Source organism: Trichosurus vulpecula, chromosome 6, assembly GCF_011100635.1.
Source record: "Trichosurus vulpecula isolate mTriVul1 chromosome 6, mTriVul1.pri, whole genome shotgun sequence".
Taxonomy (NCBI): domain Eukaryota; kingdom Metazoa; phylum Chordata; class Mammalia; order Diprotodontia; family Phalangeridae; genus Trichosurus; species Trichosurus vulpecula.
This window is the reverse complement of record NC_050578.1, coordinates 269,707,493-269,730,555: the sequence shown is the minus strand read 5'-3', so window position 1 is coordinate 269,730,555 and position 23,063 is coordinate 269,707,493. Positions and strand designations below refer to the sequence as shown.

The 23,063-nt window shown below is 36.9% G+C and overlaps 1 protein-coding gene across 1 annotated transcript in view; it reads left to right on the top strand.

The window, feature by feature from the left end:
- The first annotated feature begins 265 nt into the window (after window positions 1-265).
- Window positions 266-23,063, top strand: part of LOC118855191 (zinc finger protein 280D-like) — a 31,559-nt gene continuing 8,761 nt past the window's right edge. The window contains 5 exon segments of the mRNA XM_036765282.1: window positions 266-2,071; window positions 2,074-2,159; window positions 2,161-2,253; window positions 2,424-2,615; window positions 2,661-2,756. Of these exon segments, the coding sequence (XP_036621177.1) occupies window positions 266-2,071; window positions 2,074-2,159; window positions 2,161-2,253; window positions 2,424-2,615; window positions 2,661-2,756 (2,273 nt within the window).

Sequence of the window (23,063 nt, the reverse complement as noted above, 5' to 3'; positions counted from 1 at the left end):
CATACTACAAGAAAATAGAGAAATACAACAATACCGTAAACAATATCATGGAGTAAGGCCACCCCCGCACCATACACGACAGGAAAACCTAGACTTATTGACTTGTCTGACATAACACAGTGAGTTGCAGGGAGGTGAGAGTTAGACCTGACGACCTCTGAATTCCCAGTTCCATGCTGTAATTGGCATGAATCCAATGACATAAAGTATATACTGAAGTTTGTCATCTGGGTGACATTTTATAGAAAGTTGGCTCAGGAACTTTATGGGTGACAACCTTCTCCACCCAAAAGATAATTTTAAAATGGCTGAAGTATTTATGGAGAGTGAAGAAGAAGAACTGCAACCATGTAAGAAGAAAGTAAAAGATGTTGAGGATGGTGGTGATGATGATGAGCTAATCTTTGTTGGGGAGATTGCAAGTTCAAAACCAGTCATTTCAAGAATTTTGAACAGAGTCAACCCCAGGTCGTCATCAAGAGGAATACAGAATGGCGCCACCAATAGAGGTGTTCTTTCTTCATTCAAGCCAACCAGTCAACACTACATGACTCCGACATCAAGTACTGTAGCAGCTTCACCAGTTTTTCCATCTATATCGAGATCTACAGATAGTTCTGTTGCTCAGCCATTAGCTAAACCTGGTTACGTAAAGAGCTCACCACTAGTTAGACCTAATAATTCTTCAGGCTTACTGTTTGACTTGATACAAAACACAGGAATACCTCAGGACCAAGGAGGAACAGCACATTCTTTAACAGGTCAGAATGAAAGCTCCTTTGTAATGAAACGTCTTTCTACTTCTGAAGTAAACAGTGTTACTTCAAAGAAGCCCAAGTCTAGTGAAGGTATTGCTGGAACTCATCCCTCATCCCCATTCTCTTCAGTAAAGTCACCATCACAGAGTTCACCTACAGAAGGCACAATTACTTCTAGTAAAAATGGACCACCTTCCCCAAGAGTTTGTCCACAGTGTAACATTCATTTTAATCTGCTGGATCCTTTAAAAAATCACATGAAGTATTGTTGCCCAGAAAAGGTGAATGACTTCTTTTGGAGATCTAACAAAACAGAATTTTCAAGTGCAGAAAGTGAAAATATGATTCCTCATGCTGATAAAGGAAAATTGGTCCTGTTACTTAGTGACTTTTATTATGGGAAACATGAAGGTGATAACCTACAAGAACAGAAGACTAACACAACCTTTAAATGTTTCAGTTGCCGGAAAATACTTAAAAATAACATTAGGTTTATGAACCACATGAAAAACCATTTGGAACTTGAGAAACAGATCAACCAAAGCTGGGAATACCACAAGACTTGTCAACATTGCTATCGTCAGTTTCCCACACCTTTCCAGATGCAATGTCATATGGAAAGTACACATATCCCTCATGAGTTTTCTACTATTTGTAAAATCTGTGAGTTATCATTTGAAACAGAGCAAATTCTTTTACAGCATATGAAGGACAATCATCAACCTGGTGAAATGCCATATGTTTGTCAGGTGTGTAATTATAGATCATCATCATTTTCTGATGCAGAAACACATTTTAGAGCTTCTCATGAAAATACTCAGAACTTGCTTTGTCTATTTTGCCTCAAAGTTATTAAACTTGCAAAACCATACATGCTCCACTATACCAAACATCAGATAAAACAAAGATATCGTTGTACAAAGTGCCGACTACAATTTTTGACTTGCAAAGAGAAAATGGATCATAAGACTCAACATCGAACATTTAAAAAACCTAAACAATTGGAAGGATTGCCTCCTGGAACAAAAGTCAAGATCCGAACTTCAGTTGCACCTCTTCAGGCAGGAGCATCAACTGCACTTTGAATTAGTTCAAGCACTTCAATCCTTCAGTTGTCTCCTCCAAGGAATAAAAATACAATGCAAAAAGTACAGCTGCATAAAACCACCGCTGCAAAACGTGACACTGCAAAATACAGTACTAGAACTACTGCAACAAAATTGAAATAGAAATCAAAAGCATATTATGTACAAAAGAAGCCAGGCCCTGGGGGTACAAGAAGAAATAAAGTCAATATACAGTATTTATACAGAATATCCAGAGTTTAAGGTATCTTTGGGGAGTTCAAAAGCGCGTTGAGTGTTATTTGGAAATAAAACATTTTGCAAACCATTTTCCTATGTGTCCACTGTAGTTTATGCAGATAAAACACTAGCTATAGTAAAGCCTATGTAAATCACATGATGAGCTTTCACAGCACCTGTGCAAGCAAAAGGTTATACATTTTGGGTCTTTGGTTTTTTTGGCAGGGTAATTGGGGTTAAGTGACTTGTCCAAGGTCACACAGCTAGTACATGTGTCAAATGTCTGAGTCTGGATTTGAATTCAGGACCTCCTGACTCCAGGGCCGGTGCTGTACTCACTGCACCATCTAGCTACCCCAAGGTTGTGCATTTTTAAGAAGCATTCAGAAGATTTGAGGTGCTTTACTATAGTGTGCCTTAATCGTGATTTCCTAACTGATGTTTCTGGTGTAGATAATATGGCCACACATTTAAGTGAAGGTGACACTCACACATGCCAAGTTATTAAAGAAAATATGCCTGTTTCCATCTCAAGTTCTGAACAACTTCCAAAGTTAAGAATGAAATAATCACTGTGGAAAAAGAAGCTACTCCTGAGAAAAATTCAAGACCTAATATATCTGAAGGAAAATCAGAAACATCAACTTTTGAAAACAAGCAAGAAATGCTTCTTCAGAGGAAGCCAAAAAAGAATGTGATGTAAATCCATGTCAACCTCATCAGCAATAAAGAATAAAGAAATTACAACAGTTTTAAACATGAAAAATGACCCCAACCTAGTCACTCAGGATAGGGGCTCAAGGAATTTCTTCAGTTCTGTTTCAGATCATAATGATGTTGAAGAGGTGATGGAAGAACAAAAAAAAACACTGATAATAAAACTGAATTGAAGATGTGCCAAAGTACAGAGAATGTAATTTTAAATGATCAGACTAACAGCTCCAATGAAGCTAAGCCTTCGTCATAATACATTAAAAATCTGAAATTAATATTAAATGATTTTAGCTTTGACCAGTTTTTGAGAAAAAGAGATTAACATTGTATGGGACAGAATTTTTAAATAATAGGAGAGACATCTTTAGGGGGAACAAAGTAAATTTATTCTACAAACTTTGCAAGATTTGGGCACACCTCCATAATGGAGGAGGCGAGGTAAAAGGGTACCTGCCTTAATTTATAGTCTTAATGAAAAAGATTCCCACCCACCTCTATCCCTTCTCACCATTGGCTGGGGGATGGGCTTACAGTCTAGGTGCGAAAACTACACAGAGGACCAAGATTGATCGGGTTCGTTCAGGTTTTTCCCTATCAGAACTCAACTGCCAAGGTGGCGTCTGAAAGTCTAGGAGGAGAAATGGGATGGGGGAAGGAGAGACCCCTCCTGGAGCAGAGAACAAATAGCTCACAGGAAGTTCATTATCTTCTAACATCTGGGGGGGGGAAGGGCATGCCTTCCAAAATTTCAAGGCCAAATCCCAAAACCTCTCCATTAGACACACCATGTGAAGTCTCCACAATTATCCATCCCATGCAGTCCACCCTCTTCTTATACTAATCTGAAGACTTCATACATCATTGTTGATATAAGTTGCGTCCCCATTACCCTTTTCTAAGGTTTCCATTCCTCAAAATCTCTGATGCATTGACAAATCAAAGGGGGCAGTCCCCTTTGTAAATACAGATAAAGAGACCCAAAGGAAAACAATGATGCAATTGTCCCTCTAAGATTCAAAAAGTCTTCCTGTATAGCTGTCCAGCAGGGAGCATCAAAAGTCTTCTGGTCCTTGGCATTTGCTCTCAGCACAGCATCCCAGCACCTTCCTCTTGTCTTCTTATAGGAACCAGCTTTCTGTCCATTCTCCTACAAAAGTCACCTCAGCACAATTTTAACTCACCATTTCTAATCCTCATAACCCTGATCATTTTACAAATTCAAAATTGGAACCTTGACCAATTGTTCTGTTTAAGAAATTCACATCAGAACCCAGTTTCTTACATTTTACATTCACTCATTATTAATTTCCTCACTCCAGGCATTAGGCTCTAGTACATACATAAACACATTAAATAACCAATTTTATCACAGTACATACAATATCATAAACTTTTGTCATACCATGTTTCTTTGATGGCATTTACAGAATAAGCCACAAGCCATTCTTCTTTTAACATTACTAATTGTAACAAAGCTTTAGACAAGCTTGATATTAACCAGATAGCAAAATAATATTCTCACAAGCCCTTGACCTAATTATCTCTTTACCATTACTGAGAGAAAATCTAACTCATATACGGACCTATGCAAAAATGCTACTCCCAGTCCTATAGTAATCTAAGATGTTCCATAATCAATAGATTTTAATGGATTTTTTTTACTGTACTTACAAAACCTTCTGATTATAGAAATTTGCCACCAAGAAAGTAGGGACCCAAAGTAAGGGGACCATATTTTCCCCAGATTCCTATCAACTCCAGGCAGAAGTTATGTCAAACTGCAAGCTGCATTGAGCCAGGCTTAGTCTGCCAGGTTTCAATTAAGGCATCAGGTCAAAAGGGTCCCACCTCAGCACAAGCTGAACAGTTGCCTTCTCAATTTTGCCAAGAAATCCTACCTGCAGCTCATGCCTGCTGGCATCTTGGGTCAGCCTTCCTTGATACTCACAACTGGAGTTAGATGCAGAAAAAGTCAGTTAACAGTCCCATTAAGTTTTTGAATGGTGAGATTGAATGAATATAATCTCACATTGCTTCAGGAACATCCTCAAAACTAGCTTTAAATAGCTTGCATGCATTTCCTTCCTTATTCATAAAGTCTTCCTATTAAGATCATAAGTTATTGCTCTAACACATTTGCATCAGTTTCTCCTCTAATTTTCTATTCTTCTCTAATTATGCCTGATCTGAAAAAATTGAACCATATAACTTTATCTTTATGTTTTAGATGGTGGAATGAATTTAAATCCACATTTAACTTTTCCCATCAATACAGAAATATTCTACAACTTATTTCTCCTAAAGAGACTTACATTGAAATTCTTTTTCCCTAAACTGAAGATGTCTCTGATTTAGTTGCGGTAATTAATTACACTATTCGTATTAATACCTAATTGCTCTTATTACTTTAAAATATCTAAGAACTCTATCTCACATAGAAACAATATTATCTTTCATTTGGTTGTACAAGAGTACCAATGTAACCAGTCATTGATTAAAAACAAGAAGATTTCACATATTTGCATTTATCCAATTTTCCATAATTCCCCATAAAACCAACTTTTTTCACAATGGTAACAGATTCTGGCAGATAACTTCCCTTTTGTCACTGCCTGTTTATTTCTGATTAAAGAGATCTGCCACAACATCTCCCCCTGAGGGAGGGTTCTTTCCCATCAGATGGCAAGCTTCACTAATAAAAACTGTATCCTTAAGACCCACATCCTCCTCGAAACCTAATCTTATCCTAAAAACCCATCGCTTTTGCTGACTTGAAAAAGCCAGGTTTGAGACCCCTACTGTTCTTTCTTTCAGTAAAAACTCAAATCTCAGTAATTGTTGGACCTCCCCCTTCCTTCCCTTCTGACAGGTGGGCAAAGGTAGAACTCTTTCGTCTTATTTAAACTAAGGGGGGGATGAGTAAGGAATGCAAACTGCCTCCTTACTCAAAAATGTAGAATAAGACATTGAATGGGCCTTTCTTGGGGTACATAAAACACATGCTTTAACCACCCTCCCAAGACTTCTACAGATAAGGTTCTCACCCAGAACTTGAAAAACTGCAGGTTTGAAGTGCAACCAATTAGCTTACAGGTGGAAATTCAGCAGGCCTTCTGAAAATTATACAAAAAGATTTTACAGAGCATTTTTCAAAAGCATTTTCCCTTCTTTAAAACAGTTTAAAATTGATCCTCATATAAACAGGGATTGTCACTAAACTTTCATGAAGAAAAATTATTTGGACAGCTCTAAAATGAGATGTGTCTCTCTCCTTCTTAAAGCAAAATAATCTTTAAACATCGGGATTCATTCACAAGTTCCCAATGTGCCATCACAAATTAGTCCATAAACCTCCAGATTAACATACATAAATACATCTTTAGACAATACAGGTTTGAAAATCATACCCCTATATTTTTCAAAGTATTATAACAACTCAATTCTTTGTTATTACAGAATTTCTAGATATCACAAAATTCTTTAGTCAAAAGGGTGTTGTCAATTTCTTAATTAAGTACAATTCTTAATCTAACAACATCTAGATTATAAGAGCAATTATTTTAATCACTAGTGGTAACATTTTAATTTCTAAGGCCCAATACTCTTGGCAGTGTAAAAGAAAAGATAACTGTTTATATCATGAATTGACAGAGATTACAAGAGGATCCAATAAGGCCTCTGGATAAATACTTGATTTATAGCAAAAACAATTTCAATTGAACTTCCAGACAAAACTTGAAAGTTATGATTTCTTAGGTTACAGCAGTTGTCCAACTTCTTAAGCTAATACAACTCTAACAAAATTTATAGTATAGAAATGTAATGCCCTAAACGTTATTATGTATGTAAAATTTGAACTACCCATTTCAGTCTAGGTAAATACATTTCTAAACCAAATATGACAGTTTAAAATTACCAAATTTTCATCACATCCTTTAAAAGCACCCAATTCACATATATCAAACTCAGACTAAAATTGAATTTTAGAAATACAGAAACAATAAATTTCAGATGACATAATTGCATTTCCAGATCACATATAGTAATTATTGATCCTATTACTTCTGGTATTTCTATATTAAAACATTAATATATAAATACATGCATAACATATATTAATACATTAATATCTTAAATACACTTTAGTTATTTAGCTATATATTCTTCAGCTCCCACTACCTCTGGCCCAAGCATCAGGAATATTTGCCTGGCCATGAATGGACTTACAAAAGGAAAGAAGAACTTTATTCCATATCATTATCTGCTTTCATGAACCATCCAGGTTTGACTTTGGTACCCTGCTTTCTCCAAGCTTCATCTTATGCATACTGGCAATTAACAAAATGCCTAAAAGGATTTCGAGAGGGAAGGGGTGCTGGCACTTCTCTTCAAAAAAAAAAACCTTTTGGACTCTTAAGAGAGAGAGAAGGAGTGGTCCTTAAGAGCACATGGGTTCGCAACTCCCCCACTCATTCTTTCTACCAAGCTAAAATATTTTCTGTTTCCCCTCTCTTTGTCTACCTCAGCAAGAGAGGGAGAAAAATCCCTCTTAAATGCTGAGGAGGATTGACAAAGGTGAGCTGAAGATCTCAGCCGTAGGTAAATTACTTTGGGCCTGGCATCCCTTTAAGAACAAAGGAGCCAGCCTTTTAGACATGCTAATTTTCCTATTCCTAGGCATTAGCAGATGGTTTCAAATCATGATTTTATATAATCTCTGTGAAAACAAAATTCAGTAATACCTTACATGGGCAAAGTTTAATGATTATACAAATCAAAATCTTTCTTATAGTAAATACCCAGAAATTCAATAAAACCTTTCATCACTAACTATTTCCCAATCAAGTTACAAGTTTCTTTTAGCTTCAGCTCCCCACAGTCTTTCAATGTGGAGGGTGGGGGAAGGGTGTGGCCAGGAGCACATGGCAGCTAAGAGCAACAACCCCCCACCTAAATCCCTTTATACAAGTTTCTCTCTCTTTCCCAAATTTTACCTTAACTTTTTTTTCTTTTCTTTTTACCCTCTGTATCTCCAATTTCAATCTTTCTTTCCTATTCTTGAACATTTCAAGTAAGTAATAAATTACATACTCACCCAGCTTTTCCTTTTCCCAGCTGCTTTCTTTTCACCTTAAAACTTAAAGGTTAAAATGACCAACAATTTTTAATCACATCCTAGGCAGACCACTGAACCTCTAAAGTGGTCACCCAATTTTCTCATACAGACCCCTTTACTCTCCTCTACAGTTTAAACACTTGCCTGATGTTAGATAGGCTAACCCAATACAAAATACACAGATTTTTCCATTAGAATCTAACCAACCCTTAATTCAGAGCCCCCAGCCCTCCCGGCTGGCAGCTTCAGCTCTGATTCCTTAGCATGCCAAAGGAGCCCATTTCAGTCTCCTAGAGTTAAACATTTTTACCTGAACATAGAACTGAAAAACACAGACAAAAAATTAGTCAGACAGACATTTCACATGAACAATTTCGAATTCGAATTCAGACCCACTTCCAACATTACCAGAGGAAACCCATTTTCCCCACCTGAGTTAGATTAAGAGCTCTTTCCATGGCCATTCCTTTCTACTTTGGTACAGCACATTAGGGCTGTCCAAGAGCTGAGATTTGCAACCAATTTACATGAGACAGGTCACCCTTGTCCCTGGGTTAGAAACCCCACAAATTCCAATCCTCTGGCACTCCAAGGCCAGGTGGTTTGGTTTTTCCTAAGACCTCGCAATCTTAGCTCAGTCCCTGAGTGTCTTCTCAGAGTCCTTAAATCTGTCAGTCGACACTCTTGGATCGCAAAGACAGAGGAAGCTGAGGACTTACCCTCAGTCACACGGCGTATGACTGCTCGTGACTGAAAATTTCACTGCCGGCCGATTTCCACTCAGCTCATAGTGCACTCAAATTTCCCCCTTTTTACTTTGCTTCTCCGAGTTCCTCTCCTCCTGAGTTTGTGACTTCCCAGTGAGACCAGGCCTGCCCTCAGCCGCTCAGCTAGTCAGAGAAATCTCCGGTGCCCGCGCTGGCTAAGCCCTGAGCCAGGTGCCTGCCCACATGGAGAGTGCAAATCTCAGTGGGACCTCCAAATCTGTATGGGACAGAATTTTTAAATAATAGGAGAGACATCTTTAGGAGGAACAAAGTAAATTTATTCTCCAAACCTTGCAAGATTTGGGCACACCTCCATAATGGAGGAGGTGAGGTAAAAGGGTACCTGCCTTAATTTATAGTCTTAATGAAAAAGATTCCCACCCACCTCTATCCCTTCTCACCATTGGCTGGGGGTGGGCTTACAGTCTAGGTGTGAAAACTACACAGAGGACCAAGATTGATCGGGTTCGTTCAGGTTTTTCCCTATCAGAACTCAACTGCCAAGGTGGCGTCTGAAAGTCTAGGAGGAGAAATGGGATGGGGGAAGGAGAAACCCCTCCTGGAGCAGAGAACAAATAGCTCACAGGAAGTTCATTATCTTCTAACATCTGAGGGGGGTGGAGGAAGGGCATGCCTTCCAAAATTACAAGGCCAAATCCCAAAACCTCTCCATTAGACACTCCCTGTGAAGTCTTCACAATTATTCACCCCATGCAACATGAATCTGTTAATTCAGATGTTGGCGAGCAAGGCAGTATTCATTTGGAACCTTTTACGCTAGCCATATGAGGTGCTTCAGCACAAAGCCACTGAGATTCTTTAGAAAGGTAGCATTGCACCTCCAGCCAAGGAAGCTTGAGTAGTTTCTGTGCCAACAGATGACATTTCTAGAAGAAACGGTACTAGTACAACAGAAACAATTTTAAAACTGACAGATGAAAAAGAAGCAATTTGAAATGAAACCAGCCATTCATTCTAAGTTTTAGTTAAAAAATTGATAACAGTAATAACGGCAAAGAACATCGCAGACCATTCCTACTGGGTGTGCTCAGTGACACTTTTGGAAATAGAAAAAATGTAAGGATAGGTTATACATGCCTTGTATATATGTGTTAAGCCTATTATTAAAGTAGTCAATGTGCCAAACGTAAGTATCTAAAAGGATATGCGTGTTCTGATGAAGGTTAAATTTGAAGTGGAAAAGTCTCATTTCATTAGTATTTTGGGGTTTGTTTTTTGGGGGTTTGTTGTTTTTGGAGGGTTCTTTTTTCATAAAAAGGGGTGACTTGTAAAGTTAAGTGCTCATAAAGATTACTTAAGTAAAGAAAGGAAACATAAGGATATCAATTAGTATAAAAATGTTGGAATTCCCTAAAATGCAAACCTGTCACATTCTTTTCCACCATTCTTAAAAATGTTTTGAAAAGTCCTTTATGAAGGTAATTGATTTAAAATGATGGTTGATTGGTGTGTCAGAGAATGTTTTAACTTGGAATGTAATGTTAATGTGGAGCATGCTTACAGTGATACATTAATCTAATGACAGGTTGGATAAATGTAAATGTAAATGTAAATGTTCATTTGGATTTAATATCACATTCTTGTCTGTTAGAAGCATGTAAACAGAATTATATGATTCTATGCACCTCCATGCAAGTGTTAGCATCCCAGGCTGTAAGCTTACCTTAATTAAACTTTCAGTGAAAGTGAAATTCTTAATATATGTCTGTGCGTGTGTGTGTGTTGTCAGTGTGCAAGATGTGCATAAATCCCTGATGTATAAGGTGAATAAAGTAGGACTCATTACTAGAAATATTGTAGTTATTACTGCCTTTACTGTTGTTTTAATGATTTTTGTCAAGAGTAAGTAGACCGATAATTGGTCTGTAAGTCAAGCCAAAGTACGGTTTAATGTAGAAGCTGTAAAGCCATGAACTGGAAACATATTCTGCCATGTATTTTATAACTACGTCTTTATGTTAAATAAAGATTTAAAGGGGACCTAAAGCAGAAATGTTTAAATCCATTTCAGGAATTTAGCCTAATATCGATAAGATGGCTGCTAAAATGATTTTTGTTTGTTTTTACTATCTTAGGAACTCATAGATATAGTAATGCACAATATGATTAAAAGTGGTTTGCTTTGAAATACTGACAAACTTCATTAAAAATGATGCAGTTTTACTCCTTTAGAATGTTTTGAACTCTTAAATTTTGTTTCAACTAATATTGAATGTTTTAAACAACTATTAAACACTGCTGTATATATTATTAGTTTTTGAGTAAATATTTGCAAAAAGAAAGCAAAACCAATATCATGTATTTTTAAGCTTGAAACAAAACCCATTACTAATCAAGTGGCCTCAGTACAGTTGAATGTGTTTTCAAATTACCTTACCCAGAAAATCATATATCTCATCCACATTGGCATTGTATACTAATCACATCTAAAAACATGTAAAAATATGGACTTTCAATAAAATAGAGGACTTTCAAGCTTTCTCATTGAAAAGACCAGAGCTGAATAGAAAATTTGACTTTCAAACACAAGAATCAAGAGAAGCATAAAAAGGTAAATAAGAAAGAGAAATCACAAGGGGCTTACTAAAGTTGAACTGTTTTGTTTACATTCCTACATGGAAAGATGATGTGTATGATTCATGAGACCTCAGTATTAGGGTAGCTGAAGGGAATATACACACACACACACACATATACGTCTGTGTACATATATGTGTCTGTGTGTATGTATATATATGTGTGTGTATATATATGTGTGTGTATATGTATGTATGTATGTGTGTATGTATATATATGCGTGTATGTATATGTGTGTGTGTATATATGTATGTATATACGTGTGTGTGTGTGTGTATATATATATGTGTGTATATATATATATATATATATATATATATATATATATATATATATATATATATATGTATATATATATAGTCCCTTCAAGGCACAGGGTGGGTTGAATACGAAGGGATGATATCTAAAAAAACCAAATCAAATTAAGGGATGAGAGAGGGAGAAAGATAGAGATAGAATGGGGTAAATCATCTTGCTTAAAAGTGACAAGAAAAAGCAGTTGTGTAGGAAGGGAAGAGGGGACAGGTGATGGGGAATGAGTAAATCTTGCTGTCATCAGATCTGACCTGAGGAGGGAAGAACATACACACTCATTGGGTATCTTACCCCACAGGAAAGAAGGAGGAAGAATATAAAAAGGGGGATGATAGAAGGGAGGGCAGATGGGGGAAGAGGTAATCAAAAAGAAACTCTTTCTAAAAGGGACAGCATCAAGGGAGAAAATTGAATAAAGGGGGATAGGGTAGGAAGGAGCAAAATATAGTTAGTCTTTCACAACATAAGTATTGTGGAAGGGTTTTACATAATGATATGTGGCCTATGTTGAATTGCTTGCCTTCTTAGGGAGGGTGGGTGGGGAGGGAGGAGGGGAGAGAATTTGGGACTCAAAGTTTTAAAAACAGATGTTCAAAAGAAAAAAGTTTTTGTATGCAACTAGGAAATAAGATACACAGAAAATGGGGCATAGAAATTTATCTTCCCCTACAAGAAAAGTAAGGGAAAAGGGGATGGGAAGGAAGTGGGGTGACAGAAGATTTGTTACTGTGCTTACAAAACTTTTTGATTATAGAAATTTCCCACTAAAAGATTAGGGATGTAACATAGTAAGGGAATAATATTTTCCCAACTTCATGTCAACTCCAGGCAGAAGTTACATCAAGCTGCATGTTGCATTGAGCCAAGCCTAAAGTCTGCCAAGTTTCAGTTCAAGAATCATGTCAGAAGCGTCCTGACTCAGTTCAGTCTGAATGGCCATTTCCCCAACATTTCCCAGTAAGGTCATACCTTTTTGCTCTAATAGGTTTACATCTATTTCCCAAGCTTCTAAAGAGATATACTTCAAGAACTAAACCATAGAAATATGATAGGTTCAGACACTAACTCTATCTTATGTTTTAGCACATGGAATGAATTCAAATCAAAACAGAGACATTTAACTTTTCCATCAAGGCATAAGTATTTCACAAGTGATTCCCCTCTAAGAAACTTACACTGAAATTCTTTTCCCCAAACTGAAGCTGTCTCTGATTTAGTTCCAGGAATTAATTCAGTTGATTGTAGTAATACCCAATTGCTCTTACATCATTTTGAAACATGTAAAGACTTTATTCCAAATAGGTGCAGAGTAACTTTTAATCCCAGACTTAGTCTATGGGATAATGATTCAACATAGTGTTTGTGTTTGTATCTTTATTTCTTTTCCTTTATCTAATTGTTCTTATAACATTCAGAAAGAATGTTCTTATCTTACACATGAATATACAAGAGTACCAATTTACCCAATTATTTGCCCGAAAACAGCAAGATTTCACATATGTGAATTATGTAAAACTTTACCAGAACTCACATCTCAAACTTTAATTCTAAAATCTGTCCTAAGCTAGTTATTAGTGATCATTTGAAAATTCTCAGCTAATCAAGTTCCTTTTTTAGGAACTCCATATACAGAAGTTTACCAATTTGATACACTTCAATTTTGTGGGATGTACTCTGTATAGAGACTACAACTTTAACAAAGTAAGTTTACCCAAGTCTGAAGCATGCTGCTTTTTTAGCCTACTGCTGATTCCAGGTTTTTCCAGCCACAGAGCCCCAGGATTATTATCTGACTGGCCTTCTTTGTAGGTGTGGCCCATCCCCCCTTCTTCCATACACAGTAATCAATTAACAATTTTAGTTTTTAACATTAAAATAGTGACCCCAAATAATTTAGCTAACAATCTTCCTAAATGGCAGTTATAAAATTTATGCCTTCAAAGAGTTGGTGTTTCCAAAGGATGCCAATCAATGGGCCTACATGCTGGGAGGGGAGCTATATTAAAATGAGGTACTGGGTAGTGACCTAGGTCACTGGATCCTGATTAAGGAGACATCAATTTCCATCTTACCCAACAATAGGGAGTAATCAGCATTTGCCCAGGCCTGTCTGGGTATCTCATTTAGATTAGATCTTACAAATCCTTCTGAAGAAGGACTCTGCTTTGAAGAAAAGAGGGATGGAGAAGGGGCAGAGTGAGGCCATCATTTCAGGCATCCCACAGTCTCTCCCCTCATCCTGTCCTTGATCTCTTAACTTCCTACATAGCATATCTTCCAGATATCTGGGTCCCACCCAGAGACTTATAAAATTCTCCGTAGACTTGAATATGAATTTCAGTATCAAATTGTTACAAGAAATTATACAAAAGATTTTACAAAACATTTCTTCCAAGAGTATTTTCCCTTTCTTTAAAAACATTTTACAGTTTATGCTTAAGTAACATAAATTCCCAAAGTATTTTAATAAACTAAATTCCTGGTTATCACAGAATTCCTAGATATCACACAGTTGCCAAAATTTCTGATTATAAAACCTCTTGCATGTAATTGACAAAAATTAGAAGAGAAAATCTTACAAAGTCTTTCCTTGCATAATTACCAAGTTTCCTTTCACAAATATTCTTTCATAAATGCTTGATTTGTAGCAGAAAAATTTTAATTGAGACTTCCTTTTAAATAAAGACAAAACTTGGAAGTTTATAATATCCTAAGTTACAGCAATGGGACAGTAGAACAGCTTCTTAACACATTCATCATTTTTCTTTGACAGTACAATTCTAAACAACATTTAGGTAAAAGAAATTGCTTTTTCAACAATATAGCTGAATATGTATATTTAAAACTTGAAACAACTCAGTTATCAATTTAGGTGAATGCATTTCTAAATAATTTTGTACAATGGATCATTCATCTCATCCCAACATGTGGAAACTAACTCTCTAATCCGTTGTATACATTTTCATAAATAGCCAAGATTTCAAATGGAAAATCTGCTATAGTATTATTACTTATTTATAAGCAAATACAACAGTTTCAAATTATTGCACTTTTATCACACCCTTTTAAAAGATCAGTTCCTATATAACAAAATCAAGATTAAAATTGCTTTAATATCATTTCTATCTAACAATAGTCTCTCACATTTTACAGCCTAAGAGAACTGTAAATATACAATACAACTTAGAAATAAGAAGACATCAATTATGTTTCCAGATTATAACATGTAGAAATTATTTATCCCATTACTTTTAGAATTTTAAAAACCACCCCAAAGTTATCAGGTATGGCCAGTCATTGCCAAATAACAATATGTAAACATTTTAGTTACATCCTGGTGTTTATATATTCCCTTAAATCTATTTTATTTAGCTGTATATTCCCAGCACTGAATAACTCTCCTTCTGAGAAAAGTTTAAAAATTTGAAATTATGTTGGAATAAAATGTGGTAGGTCACCTCTGGAGCTTAATAATTAATTGAATAGTTACTAATCACAGTAATCAATATCTTTACCATGGTCAATATCCATTTTTAACCCAATTTTTAATAACCCCCCCAGATCTATACTGAAAAGCAGATAGTCATAATTCCCTCTAACCTTCCAAAGACTTGTCTGTTGGTTAACAAGTCAGGCTACAAATTTTCATTTTCTTTTAACTTCCTTGTACTCTACAAAGTCCCCAATTCATCCAAAGAAAGATGAAGAGGGACTGGCCGAGAGCACATGGGTTTGCTGCTCCCCCACCCCCCATCCAAACCATTCCTCTTTCTGTTTACCCTCCATATTTTTACTCCAGCTTCAATCTCTCTCTCTCTCTCCTAATATCTACTCAGACTACCTCAGACATTTCAAATTAAAGGAAAAAGAAAAATCATTTACCCCAATTCTGTCTGCTCTCAACATTAAAGAAACTAGATGGGAGTTAATATACCTATCAATTTACGTACTAAAAGAGCCAAATTTCTTTTCCTGCAACCTCTGCATTTAAACAGAACAAAGCTATCAATACCCTCAGTTTTTTTTCTCCAGCAAAGTGCCTGAGATCTTTTATTCTGCTGATTAAACCCACTTCTAACCTCAAAAGCTTCCAAAAGCTGCATTTAGAATTTTCACTTACAAGAACACGAAACAGAAAAAATTACTTTTTTTACAAACTCACAGGCAAGACATTACAGGGGACAGTGTACATGAACGATTTAGAATTCGAATTCAGATCTATTCCAGGCATTAACACATTTCATGCTTCACATCACCAAATCACCTCTTGGTCATGTTCCTCCTGCAGAAACCTTCTCTGTTATATGAAACAGGGAATGGTTTTAAGCATTCAATGATCTGCCTCTCCCTGATCTGTGGGGAAGTTTCCCACTTTCTTTTTTGTCTCTCTCCACATTCAAAGCTTTTCAGAGTTAGAATGGAAATGCGGGGGGGAGGAATTTTTACCACCCCAAAATTTCCAAACCTTTATCCTGGGTTAACCCACTGTTTTCTCAGTTAGCCAACAAATTATCCCAATGGATTTTCTCAGATAAAATGCTTAGAGAAATTCCATTCTCCCCCTCAGTACCTTTTTCTTTTTAAGAGCCTTTATCTATTCCAAGCAAACCTCATTTTTCAATGCAGAATACAAACTTGACAAATCAGTCCTTAAAGCCCATATTTTCCTATTGTTGCTCAGGAACCTGATTTATGCTGTCTCCAGCCATTGTTTCACTTTTTTAATTCAACCTTTTTACTTAAATTCCTGGCTTCTCAAGGATTCCAAAAATAGTCCCTGGGAAGTTAAAGTTGTGAAGAATGGAAACTCTAACCTTTGGATACTCAGCCCACTGGAAATCAGCAGGGCCCCTCCCTTTCCCTATAGTGAATTTTCCTTCTTCTGATGCTAGAAATATCTTGACAAGCCTCCAAATTGTTAGAAACATACTTAGCCTAGGGACCAACAACACTCGGAGACCCAGGAAGGTTTTCATTATATTTTACATTTATTCTTCCCTAATAAATGGGTACATCCCCTGTACAGAGTAGAGTACCCTCAGTTCTCTATATGTTTGAGAAATAAGGTTTTTATCAGAGAAACTTGCTTCAAAATGTTGTTTTTCCAATTAATACTGCTAACTATACATCTCTCCATCCAGTTTCCCCACCCTGTTTATTCTATTCTTTCCTCCTTTCAATCTGTCCCTCTTCAAAAGTATTTTTGCTTCTGACTACATCCTCCCCCCCCAACCTGCCCTCCCTTCTATCACCACCTCCCCCTTCTCTTATCCCATTCATTGCCTACATTTATTCCCCCTAGAGGCAATTCTGATAAGAGTAAGGTTCACTCACTCTCCCTCTTCTCCTCCTCTCTTCCCCTCCACTGTAAAAGCTTTTTCTTTTCTCTTTTATGTGAGATAATTTACTCCATTCTACCTCTCCCTTTCCCTTTCTCCCAGTACATTCCTGCCTCATCCCTTAATTTTATTTTCATATACCATTCCTTCATATTCAAGTCACACCTCTGTCCTCTGTCTATATATACTCCTTCTAACTGCCTTAATAATGCGAAAGTTTTTATGACTTACAAGTATCATCTTCCCATGTAGGAATGTAAAGAGTTTAAACTTATTAAGTCCCTTCTGATTTCCCTTTCTTGTTTACCTTTTTATACTTCTTTTGTATTTTGTATTTGAATGTCGAATTTTCAATTTAGCTGTGGTCATTTCATCAGAAATTCTTGAAAGCCCTCTATTGCATTGAATGTCCATTTCCCCCCTGAAGGATTATGCTCAGTTTTGCTGGGTAGGTGGTTCTTGGTTGTAATCCTAGCTCCTTTACCCTCTGGAATATTATATCCCAATCCCTTTGATCCTTTAATAGATAAGCTGCTAAATCTCATGTTATTTTGACTGTGGCTCCATGATAGCTGAATTGCTTCTTTCTGGCTGCTTGCAATATTTTTTTCTTGAGTTGGGAACTCTGGAATTTGGTTACAATATTCCTAGGAGTTTTTATTTATTATCTATTTATTTTCATGTATTATTCATATGTATTTATTTTAGCACAGTATCTGGCACATAATAGGTGATTATTAAGTGTTTATCAATTCCTAGTTTTCAGTTATTCAGCTTCTAATAGAGTAACAATGTTTCCTTACCTGAATAAGATAAGAGGATGAACTGCAGCATCAATAAGTAAGTCCTGAAATTTTATATTTTGAGAATCTTCCTGCTTTAACTCATGAAGTTATTTCAGCAAGAGTGAGATGAGGACTTCGCCTTGAATCCTTCAATATTAATCCATTACATTTTCTTCAAAATCCTACACTTGAAATACATGTGTTCCATTTTCACTCCAACATATAAACTTAAAAATTATTGAATACATCTAGAAGCTATGTTACCATTATATTTGTCTATTCCTAGCTAATATGTTTTGCATGTTCAAAGGGGCCATTAAAATATCTCCAAATTAAAAGTTTAGAATCAGTGTCCCTTATTTATATTTTTGCCCAGGATAGATAACCAGACTGTATTCATTGTTCAATTACATTGTAAGAGTGGACATATACTAATGTCTAAGTGATATCATCATTTCTGTGTGTGTGTGTGTGTGTGTGTGTGTGTATGTGTGTGTGTTCTTATAACTTACAGAATATTTAGTTTAAGTGTCTCATTTTATAGATGTAGACATTGATGCTCCTGGTGGTTAAATGATTTGCCAAGGGCCACACTGTTAGCAAATGTTAGAGGTGAGATTTACAGTAGGAGTTTTTTTACTCCATTGCCAACACTCTACCCACTATGACACCTTGCTGTTTCTGTGCATTTAGAGTTTGCCTGGTTCTTTATATTTTTCCTCTCACTTAAGATTAATGATAAAACATTACCAACATTTGTTTGCTTTCCAATTTGCCATGGATGAGATCAATAAGAACCCCCATTTGATGCCCAACATAAATTGGGGATACCAGGTGGTTAATAACTTCCATGACAACACACTGACTGTGGAGAGCTCTTTGATATGGCTGTCAGGGAGGGGTCCAAACATCCCTAACTGTAGCTATGGCAAGTAGCCCAAATCAGTGGCTTTCTTTGGAAGGATGTCCCCTATACTGTCCATGTGCATGGCCACCATTCTCAAACTTGATAAAGTGCCACAGGCTAGGGAGACAGTACTGTCATGTGTTTTCATCCAAAACATTCTTTGTATTTAAAATACCAAATCCTTTATCAGCTATTCTGGTACAGTGTCAGTGAGTTAATAAACAATTATCAAGAAGTTCTACCCAGTGTTCTGAGAAAAGAAGGGGGGAAAGAATCCATTCCATCAGGGAACTCACTCTGTCCTCTAGATGAGGTGGTGCTATATTGCTTAACTCTGATGGTTTTGAACCAATTGAAAATCTACTCAAGTAATGGTCACTATACTCCTAGTTCATCTTTTTATATTTCTTTCGAATTCTGGAGACATTAGATGGAATAAAGATTTCTCTTTCCTTCACCTCAGAAAATTCCCAGGAAAAGGGCTCAGTTCCTTTTCGTTTTGAAATTGATTTGTGTATTTTCTCTAAAAGGATGAACTTGTAGTACATGCCTTCAGAAGTGTGTGCTAATAAGCAGCTTCCAATTCTGTGTTTAGAATGATTGGACTGAAATTTCACCTCCCTTCTGAATCTGGGCCTGATTGGCCAAATATTTAATATATCCTTTCAGAAGAGAAATACCTTACATATTCAATTCAAGTTATTTCTTAGAAATAAATTTTAATCAAATGCCTAATGTGTATTCTTGAACTGGATGCTCACATAACATTATAATGAATATGACAAGCCTCTGATCCAATTGTGGATGCCATAGAACAGTGTAAAAGAAATAAGAATTGGTTAAGTGCAAAGTCAAGATGCCATTTTCTTGTTTGAGTACCATTCAATCCTTCCCTGAACAGAGAGGATAAATACATGCATCAGAGAATTCAGAAATTATGTATTTCATGGAATTTCTGACAATAAATTCATTGATGATTCTATGCCGCAGCTTACTTACACCGTCCCTGTTTTTCTCCATGAAACTTTGGGCTTCTCACAATTTTGATTTTTCAAAGAACATGACCCATGATCGTATGTTGTTTTTTTATTTAGCAGAATGCTATGAATATTAGTTTTAAAAGACCTTTTTCTTCATAAAACAATAGGGATCAATAAAACTTGTTAGTAATTACCCAAATGTTATTGAGTACAATTCAATTCACAACACACTTTAAGAAGCTGTGTTAAGTTGTATGTGCAACTTACTAGAAGTTATGGTGTGAGATAGATGTAATTTCAAAAACACGAAATCACTCTTTTTCTTTCATGTAGTTTTTATAGTCCTGTTTGGTCATAATGTGCACACTCATTAAATTATATTCACAGACCATGCTAATATAAATCTATCTCTCCATCTCTATTTGATATGGTGAAATTCTGACGGAGTCACTGTCTATTGTTGTCTCAGGCAGTATACATTGCTGCTGTAGTTGAGACTCGTATGGATTTTAGGATTTCAAGAGGTAGAGGTGAGGGATCAGAAAAGAAACTTGTTTTAAGATACAGAGGCAGATGGCAAAAATTTACATCCACTCAACATCAAGTCCAATTCACCTCTAATGCTAAGGATTTGCATTCTAGGGATTGGTTGTTGTAGTTGAGTTGTTTCAGTCACGTCACAATCTTCCTGACCCACTTGGGGTTTTCTTGGCAAAGACACTGGACTGTGTCGCCATCTCCTTTACAACCTTCTTTTACAGATGAGGAAATTCAGGCCAACGATGTTAAGTGAAGTGGAAGTCACACAGCTAGCAAGGGTCTGAGGCTGGATTTGGACTCAGGAAAAGTGAGTCTTCCTGACTCCAGGGCAAGTGCTTTATCTACTGCATCACCTGGTAGTCCCAGTCTAGGGATGCAAACTAAAATTAGTTCAGAAAAGTACATTGTACCTATGCCAATGATCATTATGGCTTCTGGCTCTTGCTTTGTGGTGAGACTCTTCTAATTGGCTGGGGAGCAAAAAATTTCTTTCATCTAAAATGCCTGAGGATTGGACATTGCTTCCACTGGACTGTATCCTGGGAGGTCCCTGTGTCTTGGATTATCATCCTGTCAAACATTTTCCAGGATAGCTCAAAGAGGGGCTCTTCATTTGAATGCTCCTCCGAACTCTTTGATCCCCCTATAGACTCTACTCACGTATCTGGGTGCAGAGGAGATTTCTCATGATTCCTGCAATCTTTCCAAATTCATTCACTTACATTTCTAGGTATTCTTTTCAAAATTACCAAAGGAAAAAAATTAGGAAAATCAAGTCAAACAGCTTTTAATATGCTTTCTTTGTGTGCTAGCACTGTGGTACTACATAAAGATATACTTACTAAATACTAAATCAGATATATTTACTACAACTACTGTTCTTGAACTCAAAAAGCTTATTTCCCAGTATGCAGAGAGAACACATCAAAAGAGAGTTAAGTGTGGGGATTTTGCATATGATGTAGGTATTTGTGAGAGCAATGGTGGAGAAGAATTCTGGAAAGTTACATGTAAGGAAGAACTGGCCAATCAGTGGAAACGGTTGTACAGGGAAACTGACCTTCCAGGATGAGAAGGCTCTTTAGCAACAGTGGGAGGTCCTCTGTTTAGGAGCACAAGATATTCAGTTGGGAGGATAAAGAGAACAGCTACTGTGAGCTCGCTAAGGTCCTGCCAAAATGACAGGAAGGGCTGAAAGAGGGAAATATTGGTCAGTGGTTTCACGTCCTAGGAAGCTCCAAATCATCAAGGCCCAAATTGTTTTCCAAAGTTTCACAGGTTGAATTGGCAGCAGGTACCAAAAGTCTGCTCATGCTTGATGGCCCTAGTTTCATTGGCCACTCCCCTCCACCCTACATTAATCTCAGGCATACAAAGAAATCAGTGCTTGAATTTCTTGTGTTCTCAAAGGAGAACCAGGAAGCCAGCCTTCTGCTTAGTTCTCAATTCTTAATGTACCCAAACATATGGTGCTTCTTTCTTTTTCTTTTCTCTCTTTCTTTAGCATTTGTGAATAAGCATCCGGATATAGGATAGAATGATTTTTGAACTTTTAAGTATTCAAAGGCTGAAAGTTTCATCATTGGTCCCTTTATTACCTAGAATTGCTAGCAGAGACAATAGTAGCAGCCAAGCCATATCTTGAACCTAATCCAGCAGTGGTTTGACCAGTTAAAGAAGAAGATGCCCACTTCAAAGATCTAGCTGATGGAAGTAGGAGAGTAACAAGTCCAGAAATATTTCAAATCCAAAAATACTCTTTATCTTCATCTCTTTAGAAGATTCCTTCTCACAACAAAGTGGCATTTATATCCCAGAATTTCCCACAACCCTTGGAGTCTTCTTGCTCATTGGAGAGTTCCAAATCCTCACTTTGATAAAGGTCTCCAGGTCAACCATCATTCTTTATCTTAGCTCTGCTTCTGAATCTCTGGATTTCCATGTTATACCCAACACCCAAGAGGACCTTCTTCTCTCCTTATTTTTCTGTGCTTTTTTAGTGATTGCCTTCCCCCATTATGCTAGACATCATTTAAGGACATTTATTCCAGTTTTCTGTTTCTTGTACTTGTGTTCCAAGCTCTTGGCAAAGTGCCAGGCAGGAAGTGAGCATTTTAAGAATAGTGTATTACCTTTTCACTGCTGTACAGGTTGACATCTAGTTGTTTGAATGAGAAATTGTAGTTTTTCATATAGGTCCCCATCCTTATGCTGTCATGCAGCAAGGTAACCAAGTGCTACACAAAATATGTTCCAGATGCCTTTGCGCAATGTGATGCTGCGGGGAGAGGGCTGCTCACACATTATCTGCCTTCTAACAATCCAACACATTGTACTCTGGAAATAGACAAGGTGATTTCTTCATTCTTCTAAAGGAAGTTCTGATGACACCGAACTGATTCTGCCACAGAAGGTTTGTCATGGAATCACTCCTGAGCTCATCTGGGATGGCTCCTTGCAGGAATTGATGTTCTCATTTGTAGGTCAATTTTCTGCTATTTGGCTCAAGCAGTTTTCTGGCCTGGTGCTCTTGGGCTGTATTGAGTCAGGTGCTGTGGCTCTGGACTTTGGTATTCTCTTTCAAAGACTGTGTTCCCAAGGGTTCTCTTCTTCTAATTCTAATTCTTCTAATTAGCTGAATCTCACCATATTGTAAGCTGTTCAATTACATCTCTAGGTCTTCATTCACCTAAAATCAGAATAACTTTAGGTACTATATGCTTAGAGAGTTTGAGGGCATGGCAGTTTAAGGGGTGTGGCAGGGGAGAACAGCCAGTTGCTCTTCCTCATGCCATTGTCCTCTCATCATTTCTTCCCTGAATCGGGACCTCAGAGAGACAGAAAACTAAAATCAAAACCTTCAATGGCCAATGTAAGTGTGTTATCCATGTATCATCCTCATTGTAGGAACCAGTGAGTTATTATGGCTCAAACTGTCTT